General features: G+C 39.4%; 1 protein-coding gene across 5 annotated transcripts in view; it reads right to left on the reverse strand.

The window, feature by feature from the left end:
- Positions 1 to 14,027, reverse strand: part of LOC131246596 (3-isopropylmalate dehydrogenase 2, chloroplastic-like) — a 50,259-nt gene that overhangs the window by 21,206 nt on the left and 15,026 nt on the right. For all 5 annotated transcript variants that reach the window (XM_058246875.1, XM_058246886.1, XM_058246865.1 and 2 more), the window contains 4 exons: positions 13,874 to 13,985; positions 10,831 to 10,906; positions 10,621 to 10,709; positions 4,016 to 4,102 (listed from right to left, as the gene is read on the reverse strand). In XM_058246875.1, coding sequence (XP_058102858.1) covers positions 4,016 to 4,102; positions 10,621 to 10,709; positions 10,831 to 10,906; positions 13,874 to 13,985 — 364 coding nt within the window. The remainder of the gene's footprint in view (positions 1 to 4,015; positions 4,103 to 10,620; positions 10,710 to 10,830; positions 10,907 to 13,873; positions 13,986 to 14,027) is intronic.

A 14,027-nucleotide genomic window follows, 5' to 3' on the forward strand; every position in this document is an offset into this window, starting at 1 on the left:
TTTGGGGGTTTTAGTGGATTTTGGGGTTTTTTAATGGGCTGAATAGAGCTGATTTTGGGGCGTTTTAATGGGCTGGAATATGGGCTGATTTTGGGAGTTTTAATGGCTGGAATAGAGCTGATTTTGAGGGTTTTAATGGGTTACAATATGGCCGACTTGGGGGGTTTTAATGAGCTGGGATGTGGATGACTTCAAGGCTTTGTAAAAGAAGAAAAGGTAAATGGGGGTAGGAGGGATGGATGCAATGAAGAAGATAAAAGAAAAGAGGTAAAATTTTATGATTAAAGAACCTGAAACAATAATATCAAGATTGTTGTTCGTCCAGGACTTCAAGCCAACCGCTGGAACCTCACTCTAATACCAAACTGACATAACCAACTGAGGAGGAGGATTCGCCCAAGCGTAGGCACCTCCAAGCTTAGCACAGGAATCACACAAAGTGGAAAGAAACAATCTAGAATTTTATTCAATTCAAAGGTGCATTGATACTACTCATCCCTGGCCCTTATATAAGCTTTTGAAATGTACATAAAAGAAAAACTCATAATGTCATTGACAGCCAATGACTTCTACAAATATGGAAAAATATTCAGCTAATTACCTAAATAAGCTAGCTACCTAAATAGGAGGTTTGGGCCTCATTATTGATAGGCAAGTTGTTGGGGTTGGGCAAAATGGGCCTAGGCCTGGCCCATGGATCGTGGGCCCATATTCAACATGCATCAATAGGACAATCCTAATTCCTAAGCACATCGCAAATGGACTATAATATGCCACCAATCATTTTTATTTATTTTTAATTCCCCCACTAAGGCCATTGATCAAAAGGAAGGTTATCCGTTTGGTGTGATTTTTAGCCTGTGTCCCATCAATGATGAGGCCCATTAAATGGATGATCTAGATTGTTGGAGTTGTGCCATAGAAACCAATGTGAATATTATCCATCGATAACATGTATGGTATCGAGTGATATTGATGATCTTAAGTTCTTAACCATAGATCATAATAATCATGGGTCCTAGATAGACATGTGATTATGCCATTAGCTAATATGTGGGAGTATCCTAGATGTACATAAACATGGGTTAAAAGAAAGGGATTCCTCTGGTTGTTTAAAAGCGGACACAATGGTCACTGGCGAAGGGAATGTTGTGGACTATGGATCTCAGTACCCTGTTATACCATGACCACCTAGCAGGTTATAGGCAATGTTTTAAATAGCAGTAGCGTGTTGCGTAACGTTCAACCCTCTGTAGTGTGTAGCGAAATTGCGTAGCGTGTAGCGTAAGCTACACAATACTTCTATTTTTTATTATTTAAAAAATATATATATATATATATATATATATAATAAATATTAAATAGCACAATAAAAAACAATGCACATATACACACACCACAGTAGGCCCACCATAGAAAACAATGCAAATCCACCCCTTCACGCACCTCAGTGGGCCCCATGTGGGCCACACCATAGAAAACAATGCACATCCACACATATGCACACCACAGCGGGCCCCACGTGGGCCACAACATAGAAAACAATGCAAATCCACCCCTTCACGCACCTTAGTGGGCCCCATGTGGGCCATACCATAGAAAACATGCAAATCCACCCCTTCACGCACCTCAGTGGGCCCCACGTGGGCCATACCACAAAAATATAATGAAAAAGAAATAAAAAATTTATAATGATAAAAAAAACCACATAGTAACCGGCATTTTAAAAGGGAAAAAATAAGAAAAACTCAAAATACCAAGTTATTTTTATTGTACATCGAAAGAAATTCAAAAAAAAGGAGCGTGCATACCTATTTTTGTCTCAAGATGAGATTGAATTAATGAAATATGCAAAAGTTCAAGCTCCACAGCCGATCGCAACCGGAATAGGGGAAATACGATTTCTCTGTCATTTCTTCTCCATTATTGATGAAACTGCACCAAATCAAGCCCCTTGTAGTCTCCAACAATCGGCCAAAGAAGCCCCTTCGAAGGACCTTTCGATTGCAAGATTGAAGAGGGGGAGACGAAGCAGCGACGGGTGTCGGGTTAGGGCCGGCTGTCGAATACTGTTCGAATAGTGTTTTTTTTTTTTTTTTTGAACTTAAGTTACTGCTGTGGTGTGAGTTCACCACCATTTACAGCAATGTAAAAACAAAAATAAATAAATAAATAAAAATCAAAACAGGTAGCGCACGCTACCTACGATACACGCTATGCTTCCGTAGCGTACGCTACGACCCCTGTTGCGTGCGCTACAGGGGATATACGCTACGTAGTGTTTTTTGGAGCGCTACGCTACCTACGTTACTGAAAATACTGGTTATAGGACAAACATGTGTTTGTTAATTTGTATGTGGTCATCCTGTGTGAAGGAATTGATGACGAGTCAGGATGGAAAGTCTCCACCAACGGGCATGACAACAAGTCGATGTGTCGTTGCCCTGACCCAAATATGAGCATGAGTGCATTGTGAATATTGGTTCATGGATTGGACTTGTTAGGCACTAGCATTGGTGGATCGAGGTCAAGTCTCTAAACCGAGAGACCCATCATGCTTGGACAATGATTGACTTGAGTATGTATTACCTTCAATTGATCCTTAGATTTAAGGATGTGTAAAGAATCAAGGTCTTGATTACATGTGCTTTGGTTCGCCTTATGAGGTAATCAAGTGGCCAACAAAAGTGGTTGTGGTTGGGCACATTCAACAAGGTCCATAGAAACCCACATGGGCCAACAAGGGATCCACTGGTTTCTTATGAACTAATGGCTTAGATCTTGGAGATAAATGAAGGTCAAGTAGTTTTTCCACTTGGCCTGGCAGTCAAAAGATTTTCAAAAGGCTTTACTAGTGGTTTCAACCATTAAAATTTTGTTTTAACCATTTAAATGATTTGATCGCACTTGATGATGATCTGATGGCTTAGATTTGATGTGATCCACCACTTAATATGCATGGGTATCGGATCAATGATGGATGGTCTTGGCAATGGAAGAATTGGATCAATTTGGGTACATGGGATAAGTTAGGATCACGGACTTTCGATGTAGTGGGGCATATGGAATATTGTAGGGTGGTAGAGTACTGTAACTAGTGTCTTCCTAAAACCCTAATTTCTCCTTATAAATATCTTCTATCCCAAAGGGAAGGCAATAGAGATTAGCGAGAGAGAAAACCTTGGACATACCCCCATTGGACATCACCCGCATAGAGAGAGAGTGACTCTCATCTCTCCTTCCTCAGTCATCACACATTCCACCCGTGTGGGGTCCACTTGTGTGGACAGCCCTAGCGTTTCCCCTGGCCCTACAAGGGCTGACATGTGGCTCTTGTCTCTTCCTTCGTTTGGGATAAATCAAGGAGGCACCTAGTTTAAGGACGACATTGACAAATTGACGGTTTGTCAGTGACATTAATCAGGTAAATCATAGCATTAATTGGGTAAATCATAGTTGTAGGCAATGTTGTCAAAATCCTATGATTTACGACATACGATATACGATTTTGGTCGAATCTTAAGCAAAACGATATGAATCCCAACCTTGAATCCCTTTTTATATGAATCATATGACTCTATGATTTGAATCCCTTTTTATACAATACAAACCCTAGTATGATTTGCGGTACGATAACGATATTGACAACATTGGCTGTAGGAATTGTTTTTCCTTTTTTTCAAAATCTGAGAATATTTGAACGTGGATTGACAGGGTAATAAAAACAAAAATTGGGGTTTGAAAAACTATTGTTTTCCACAGCATGTCGAAAATCCCCACAAAGATCACCCAATGGCGCAACCACATATATGTTGGTGATGGCAAGACCAAGTCAAGTCAGGAACACCTGACTAGATTGCTCCTCAGAAATAAAAGCATACAAGCAAATAAGCAAAAGCAATTTTCTAGGTAAAGAATGGTACCTCTAATACATTTACTTTATCAACAGAGCATAGTTTTCCACATCGTTTTTGAGCAAATAAGCAAAAGCAATTTTCTAGGTAAAGAATGGTACCTCTAATACATTTGCTTTATCAACAGAGCATAGCTTTCCACGTCGTTTTCGAGCTGTCTCAAAACCGATGCGAGCAATGCGATCAATCTGAATTACATGTACCACGTGAATTAGGGATTTATGAAAAAGCCAACTCGTGAGGCTTGAAAAGAAGAAGAAGATCCATGCATAACAACAAACAAAACTAGCATAAGGAACAATACAAAAAAGATATCAAGCATTCAACTATGTCAGTAAAAAAGTTTTGGGAGCATGCCTCTTCCTTTGGAAATCTTAAATATGTGTACGATGTTTATAGCTCCACGAATGTGTATAAATATATGAAATTATAGTATCAATGAGGTGCACTTAAACCCCTTTGTAAGTTGCCCTTCCTACACCTAATAGGATTGTTCTATAGCATTGAAACACAAGTGTATATACGTGGAAGTCAGTTCAGCGAAAGGGAAAGCTCCCATGCATTGGTCTTTATTTTCTAGTTTTCAGGAAATCTGTGTAGTGATGGCAACGCTAAACAGTTCATTTACACAAGCCATCGATCAAAGAATTTCCATGGCCGCTGATCTTTCCAATTTTGGGGTTTCACACTGTTTTCCTTGTATTGGGAACTTTGTCTCCCTCTTTTAAGCCTGGGGTTTCACACTGCTTTCCTTGTATTGGGAACTTTGTCTCCCTCTTTTAAGCCTTTAATATTATAATTTGTGTTCTCTTCAAAGTAGAAAAATAAAAAATAAAAATAAAAAGAAAAAGAAAAAAAAGAAGATAAATAAGACTCACTAGGTGGCACATGGCAACCACGTGCTTAGTAGTTGGGCTTGTTCGAAAAGATCTTATGGGGCTAAAAGCAGCAGACTTAGAATGGCATTCAAGTGACAAGGGAACAACGGCAAACATATTCATCAGACAAGAGCTTAGAAGTTTGACCTTTAGAGGATCCGAGGACAATCTCACACAGGAGATATTCTCTAGGATTATTCGAGGAACCTTAGGATTTTGTCTAGGCCTACCAGAGCATCAGGTCCGATCAAGGCAGGGATTTATATAGTGGTTTTGGAGTCTTGACTCGGCCTGAGGACCAAATTTTTTATCGCTTGCCTTGCCTCAACCATTCTAATTCCATTGTAGTTTGTTGACTCGTTTCATTTTGGAATGAAAGTTATATGACTCGGGTGATACCAAGTTATTGATATTTAAAACCGTGGATAAAGGCCAAGGGTAATTTAAAACCCTGGAATCCTGGATAAAGACTAAAGGCAAGGCTGTAGAGAAGGGTCTTCACATTTAGCTCACCTCTTTAGATCTAGGTTCTGAGTTGGGTTCAGGCCAAATAAGAGCATTTACATGATTGGGTCCCAGCCCACTTGATGGATGCATTAGATCGCACACACATGTGCCACTTTAACACATGCATAATGTGTAAACAGGCTGTCTTACTGGTGTATGGCTTAAGAAAACTCATTCTTTTGTTAGAATCATCAATAGATATATAATACACATAATTTTACAGTTAAAACTAACTGGACCCGACCCAAACCCAAACCCAACCAGACTCGATGTTTAACTGGATAAAAAAAAAAGGTAAAACCCAAACCAGACCCAATTTATTAATGGTTCTAAGAAATGGGACCCATACCCATCAAAATTGGGTCGGGTCCATCAGGTACCCACCGGTCCGGGTACCCATTTGACAGCCTGAATCATCAAAGTCGAGTGGCACTGAGAAAACAAGAATGATTCTGCCTTCATCATCACAATCCTCCCCAAAATGATATATGATTAATTACAAATATCTATGATACCCATTTGACAGCCTGTATCATCAAAGTCGAGTGGCCCTGAGAAAAGAAGAATGATACCTTCATCATCACAATCCTCCCCAAAATTATATATGATCAGTTACAAATATCTATGATCTGCCTTCCCTTAAAGTACCACTCCTAGCCAAATAATTAGAAACGCCCTCGACAAAAAAAGATTAAAAAAGAATGCCATCGGACGATCTCGCAATGAATAAAACAATGATCCACAATTGCTTCATCCTTGCTATATAGCATGTACATAATTGGCCTGGGGAATTACATTTAATGAACTGGGAGGAGGCGTGAAAACCCAAACATGGAAGGGGGAACTGATATAGGAAGAACTATTGAAAAGAACTGGGCTTTACCTCCAAATGGTGGTGGTGCTTCGGCCATGAACAAGTCCATTATGGGGAGATGTTAACAGTCAATATTCAATGGAATAAATTGAAGAAATGCTATGTATATGATTGTCTAATAGATTCAACTTTTAAAACATATACAGGGCTCAGTAGACCAAATGGATAATTCAACCTACCACATGCACGGATATAAATAGCGGTTTCAGACAATTTTTTTTTTTTTAAAACCATGGCCATATACATTGTGGAAAGATGGCCCTACCATTTTAAGTTCTTCTGTTTCTATCATATAATCTCCACCATGTCGGATGCATAAAGTATTTTTTAGGTTATCCAGTGGACTACTTGAGGGAAGGTATTTGAACTACATGGGCCCAAATGACAACATCATACATGGATGTCATTGGTGCACTCCTGATAGGTGACCTTGTTTGATATTTGGGCTAACACATGTTAACAGTGGGTTCCACCTATGAATGGCACAAATCTTAAGTGAGGGTTAGACCAATGGCCCCAAATGAATGCCTTAAGCACTCCTCTTTCATGCCATTGTTGCAACATTGGATCATCCAGATTTTGGGTGGTGGGGGCCACCTATTAATCAACTTGGATCTTGCACAACTTTCTACATTGGTCATTTTGAATATCTTTCTGCATATGTATGCATGCATCGCACATTTCACTACTAGAATGGTGTAATGGAGGGCGGATGATTCTGGATGGTGTCCTTGAGGAAGGTGTTCCCATATTTATAAGGCAATTTCCAAGTTCAAAGGCATCTCGGAGGGTGTGGTAATGCCCTTGAAGAAAGGATGAAATTCTTGGAGGGAATTGCTAAAGGATCGTATTTTAGGAGGGTAATTGAGCAAGGGATTCTTCATTCTTTGCTTGCAAAAGATTTCATAGATTATGTTTGCTAACCCCCACATTCATGAAGATAAAGGATTATTACAAAGTCTTGGGGGGTGAGGCAATGTGAAACCAAAGATTCAAAAGAAACTTCAAGACCAAGAAATTTAGATAGTCAAGAATTGTTTAAAAGTGCTTGGAGTGTTTATATTGGCAATTGAGCCAAAGAAATGCCTATTGGAGCCAGCTTCGAGTAGGTTTTTTTTTTCCCAGATCATTGTGCCAGAAAAAATCCACATACTATGTTGCATTGAGCTGTAGTGTGGGGATCTCTTTGATGTAGGACATGAAATTCAAGCATGATCTGCAAGATTTTCAAGCTTTAGATCTCATTAGTTCAAAAACAATTACACAAAATTCCACATCCCACACAAAAGTTCAAACACTCAATCAAGGGGAATCTTATGCGGATCCAGGCCTACACATGCTAAGGCCGGATCAATCAAAACTATATACCAAACAAGATTCAAATGAGGGTAAATTCATCTAAACATGCACAAAAATAATTCCCCAATCCAAGGGATTCAGAAATTTCAATTCGGGGAACCCTAAGGTTGAAGAAAGGGCATAAAATTGGGGATTTGAATAATTTAGGGTTAGTTTAAAGATTTTGGGTGAAAGAGGAGTGAAAGAGAGGAGAGAGACGAACCAGAGAAGTACTGCACATGTGGACAGCAGCAATGGCTCAGACGCACGTGCGTGTGATCTCGGCCGCATGTGTGTGGGGCCCACTATTCAGAAAAAGGCCAGCTTGGCCCTGGTCGGCCAGGGGTGGACTCCAAAACCCCCAAATTTTAGCTCGATCCGATGCACGGTTTGTGTGTGGTGCTCTGCCGAAGTTTCAACCCTCTTGCAGGGCCAGATTCTGGAAATCTGCTTTAGAGAGAAAAACGGCTGTAATAGAGGATGAATTTGAAGCGTAGATGATTGTAGGAGAATGGAAATATGAATGGAAGAAGGTGGGGCGAATCGGGATAGGTGTGGTTTCGCACCACAATAGTCAATCATTCAAGGAATGGAGGGTTTCGCACCCAATTGAATCTCCACAACTCAGAAATTTAGAGGAGCAGAAAAACATAGCAATTTTATTAATCTTCATTAAATAAAAAAGACTACAAGGGGTGCCTATTTATAATAAAACCTTATACTCCAAAACTCGCGCCATGTGCGCAACCTATTACTTGGCGACAAAGTAATAAAAAATAACAACTAATCAAAGCAATCTAAACCGTCCATGATACTCCTAATAACAATAACAATAATAAGCAAAACCCAAAGTACTAAATTAATTGGAATAGTGGGCCACGATCATGAGAACCCATGATGGAATTCACATGACTATCGGGTCTACTCCAACGAACCAAAACGCAGCCCTCTAACTAGGAGGCCCTCCTCCTTGCGTACGTGCGTAGGGAGGGGGTGCGTGAATGTGCGTGAGATATCTCCATCACTCTTGCACTTCCAAGATTATAAGCTTTCTGTTCTACGACTTTGGAAAACAAAAGTCCCAACTTCAATAATTTAAAGAAATGGACAAAGTTGGAAAATGCTAGCTTGCTTAGAGCATGTTGTGCTTCCACACTGCCCCTAAACACCCGACACGCTAAAGATGACTTTGGAATCCAGCCAACCATGACTTTGCAAGTACACCTAAATGCTGCCTAAGACAATTCTGCGAGTGAATTTTTAGGACACTTAAAAATTGCACTTTCTGCACCCCTCCCAATTTTGCCCCATGCAATTGGGCCATTTGGTGACATCAAATGTGGGCCTCATCTAATAGACTGGGAGACACCTGCAGGTAGGGGTGCACATCGAACCGGTAGAACCGTGGAACCGGATCGAAACCGATCCAACGGTCCGGTTTAGTCCAGTTCTAGCCTACACCGGTTCCGGTTCCAGTTCCAATTTTCCAAGAACCGTTGGACGCGGTTCGGTTCTGATTTAGGGCCATGTAGAACCAAACCGAACCATGAACCGAACCATTGATCTGAACTGTGGCCCAAACCATGGAACCGATCTGTTTTTCACCTATGCTGCATCTTTCTTGTTGTCACACTTGAGAAGATTATTCTAATGAAGAATTATAGGATCCTTAACTTTAGGCTTTGCTTAGTATATATGGGTTTTCAGTTCTGACAAATGGCGCCCAAATGGATCAGTAATCCAGACCACTGATCTCTTGCATTCCACCATGCATGGACTATGTGCCAAAAACATCCAAAAGTTCGGAAGGTTTCAGGCGCTAATTTTGGAAATTTTCAGTTGAACATGGGCTGTTGTTGTATTCTCTTTTGTCATGTCGAGGACATTTTCAAGGAGTGATCTAAACTTCTGAAACATGGGCCTTACTTTTCAAAATAAAAAAACGATTGTATATTGTTCAAACCCTCAAGTCAAGGATCCTACATTTTCTCTTAAGAACCCTGACACCGTACTCTATCTTTGTTGGCTTAAAGCCACTTAAAAAAGTGGCGGACTAAACAAAAGGTGCTAACACATGCATGTAGTTTGTATCTCCAATTCATGTCACGCCATGCATGCTCCACTTTTCAGAAATCAAAACTGGTGTATATTAGTAAAAGCCCAGAACCGTGGAACCGAACCATTTTTCACGGTCCGGTTCCGGTTCGGTTCTAGGGTGCCAACGGTCCGGTTCTGGTTCCGAAAATCGTAGAACCATTAGGAACGATTTGGTTCCGGTTTCACCCTAGAACCGGACCAAACCGACCCGTGTGCACCCCTACCTGCAGGTTGTTGCCTCATGCGCTTTGGGTCATAAGTTGAAAGCTTAAAGAAAAGAAACAGAAGAATGTCTTGAATCCATGGGCCTCAAATATTCTGTTTTATTGAATGTTTTCCTAGGCATGCTAGGGTTATTGCAGAAATTTCTAATTTATGCACAGTTGCTGAGTGGTTTTGTTAAACAATGTTGAATGCAGGTGGTGGTCAACTACCATCAGGAATGCACTACAGATAAACAATTCACATGATGTGGAACCATAAGATCTTGATGCATACAGACATGAACTGTCTCTTGATTAACCCACTCCATAAAAGTAGAGCCCATGGTTCCATTGTCCACATTGGTGATCTGATCAACCCCACTTGGGTGGTAGATGCCCCAAAATCTTCCTAATCAGAAATTCCTGGACATCCAACTTTTCACCTTTCTCCAGCTTGCCGCCATATTTTATTTATTTATTTTCTGTCAATTTGTAGGCCACTGATTGAAATGTTAGGATATTACAATCTGGAAGATTTTTGGGCCATCTCCCATGCACAGCGGGGCCCATCAAATTAATGGTCAAGCAAACCATGGTCCCCACTCCCCACTTTAACGGAATGGATATATCAGGACCTGATAATTCATTTCCTGATATTTGATTTCTATCTCACAGAGACATCAAGGAAGCAAAAAGGTCCAGAGTTTAGTTCCCAAACAAAAAGAATTAAAGTAAACAGTAAATTTATCAAACCTTTTAAAGTGAAAACATTGAGCATGGGAAAGTTGCACTGGAGAAGCCTATATTACCTCAGAAGTAGAATAGACCTCTGTGTTGAAACCAATGTCCTCACCCTTTTCATTTGTTCCAAAACCCCTCGGCTTTCCAAAGTAAATTCCTGTCAAAATAGAAAATGAGAATTCAAGCAACAGTTTTTCTTGTAATCCTGGTGTTAATCAATAAAATAGCATCAGAAATGATCATTTGCATCAGTGTTGCCAAGATGTAGATAACTTCACCTCCAGTAAGCTCTCTTACAACAATGAGGTCAACCCCTTCCGCAACCTCTTTTTTCAAAGTGGAAGCATCAACCAACTGGGAAGGTGATTAGAAACGATAGTCACTAAATCATACAACAGCAACAGGAAGGACTACATTTAACTAAATGTTCAAACTTTAACCAATTCAAGGGCATTCATATTGCACAGGCTTAGACAATGATAATGACAAGTTCAACTATTTTATAGATTCTTGATCTAAGCTTTAGCAACCTTGAATTTATTAAAAAGGAAACTAAAGAAGTTCTGACTGAATCAACTATCGTCATCAACATCTCATTGGTCATATCTTCTAAATTAGAAGAAGAAGAAAAAAAGAAAAAAGAGTAGAAGATAGGTATAGTTGTAAAGCAAAAAAAAAAAAGAAAAAAAAAAAAGAAGAAACAAAAGATGCACTTAGAAGCACTTTGGTATTAGAATCCATAGTTCCTGAAATTGGTTGAAGTCCTGAAACTATGACTTACTAGAAGTTATAGTTCCAGGAATCACAGTTGTTCTATTTCACTAACCTAAAACTACATTCTTAAGCTGAAACCACAGTTATTTTATTTTTATTTTATTCTATTTTTTGGCTGACTTATTACTCTATGTCAGTAATTGAATTGATCTGTGTACATTTACTTGCAAATCATTATACAACTTATAGGCACACATAAAACTAGAATTTATCGACAATGTTAGCCACATGCATGTGGAGCCATGCTGTCCACACACATGCTACTATGTTAAATGTGTGAAAATTTGACAGTTGCACAAGGCGAGCCACCTGGTGATACAAGAAAAGCCCCAATCATTAATCTCGCCATCAGTTATGTGGGTCCACCTGCGATTGCCCATCTTCTCAAAACCCACTTTGATTGGATGATCCAACTGTCCATTGATTGGCTAGGGAAATAGGCTGCCAATGTTTCTTATACTAGAAATGGTATGTTTCATCATCATCGTCTAAGCCGTATCTGCGACTACTTGGGGTCAGCTACATGAATCCTTCTCTGTCATTCCACTCTATCGAGGGCCATAACTTCAATTAAACCATAGGTCATCAAGCTCCACCCACATCCTTTTTGGCCTTCCCTTTGCCCTTTCAGAGCCTTCGACATGATCACCGATCTAAATCCACTCACTCATCTTATTACCTATTGGTGCTACTCCTAACTTTCCTCGAATGCATTCATCTCCAATTCTATCCCTCCACATCTTTGCACTCATCCATCTCAACATCCTCATTGCAGCTACACGCACCCTGTGAACCCGTTGTTCCTTAACTGCCCAACATAAATCATCAATCAAGATTATTGATCAAGTCTTTCCTTAACTGCCCAAAAATGGTCCAATTATTGATCTAAATCATCAATCACATGGTGCTGCCTTTGATTGCTCATCTCTCTAAAGAAGTTCGGAAATGATTTCGATACCATGTTGAATAAGGTTCTAATCATCCTATTTTTTCTCAGATGTTTTAAGATTACTTTTCGCATTTTTTTCTGAATTTTTTTAAATTGACAACTCAAAAGTCTATTTGTGTAACTATGCTTTTTAACTTCTTTTTTAAAGTCTATTTGCAGAATAGGATTTGTATAGCTTACCCCAATAGCCAGACAAGGCTATGATGATGGTTAATAAATACAAAAGTTATAAACAAGGTTCAGAGTATTGGAATGCACCTTACCATGCTGGGGAATCATCGATAAATTGATCTGGCAATACGATACGCACATTTTTATTTTTTTTTATAGTATCATTCACATGCATATCACGAAACTGGAGTCTGGAATATATTGAGAAGTATTTCTTGATTGGTCCATATTGTCAATACATTCCGATAGAAACACATGGGATTGGAATGTATAATCAATGCATTCCTCCCCAGCTAATTTCTGTCTCATTTGATATCATAACAAGGCCAATAGTATCGGAAGGTATCATATAATACCAGGAGTGTAGTGTGCAGAATTCATAAAACAATATGATGCATTAAACAATATTTTGAACCATGGTTTACAAAAGACGAAAAAACATACTTCATCAGACAACAGCAAATGATTTTTCTTAACCTTGATTTCCACTTTATTAGATTGATTATAAATTTGATTTTCCTTCAAAAGATTATAAATTTAATTTTGTACCAAAACATAGCCTTAAATAGCTGATCACAAACTGTTTAGGATTCTGAGTACAAACTCCAATCAGCCAATTTGACAACTAGGTTCTAAGCCAAGAAGTTCAAGATGGTATAAAAAGTCGATCTTTCTTCAAACCAATGAAGAAAACCAGACAAAAAAGAGAATCATATAATATGGCACTTGCATTTTCCACAGGTTTCAATTCTGACAAGCAGACGCCCATGATTCAATAATTCGGGACACTGGCTTGTTACATCCCACCATAGATGGACCATGCCCCAAAATTTCCAGATCATAAGATTCTAGAGACCAGCATTGGGAATTTTTTGAGTGTGAGTCTGGACCATTGTTGTTCTCTCTTCTTAACCATCTACATATTGGCCATGAGTGATTCCATTAGCTGCCTCCCATTCTGGGACTATTTGCTCTATTCATAGAGACACATGCACTGCTGAAGATTATACTTTTGGAAAATAAGGAATTAGAAGGCTAAGATTGTGTACAAAGCAACAGGCAAATGAGCTGGATTACTGAATGATGGGATTCACTTGTCAGAACTGAAAATCCAGGTGTGTGTGTGTGTGTGTGTGTGTGTGCGCGCGCGTCACTTGTCTAACTGAAACCTGTGTGTTTGCACACGTCCTTGTTTTTTTTTTTTTTTTTTTGAGGTGTGTGCGCGTGCAAAGCTGACCCCATTCAGTCGAGATAAGGCATTCATGATGATGATGATGATATATGGAAAGATAGGGCCATGTGTCATATAATTCCCCACAGAAAAACTGATTTAAGAATCTAGCTACTGAATTACAAATGTAACACAATTAAATCAAATCTAATTATAGCAAATAAAGAAGATTTTCTTAGTGTCTGTCATACAGTACTTGTGGTAGCACAGTCGCTGGCCTCAGATTCGCAAAGACGCCAAGACCCTTCCGAAGCTGAAGCAATCCAGTTTCAGGTTTCAATTGAGGCGGATTGTTATCCCATTTATACCTGAAGAAGTACTATTATTCACATGAGAGAAATGTCAAGAGT

Source organism: Magnolia sinica, chromosome 1, assembly GCF_029962835.1.
Source record: "Magnolia sinica isolate HGM2019 chromosome 1, MsV1, whole genome shotgun sequence".
NCBI lineage: Eukaryota > Viridiplantae > Streptophyta > Magnoliopsida > Magnoliales > Magnoliaceae > Magnolia > Magnolia sinica.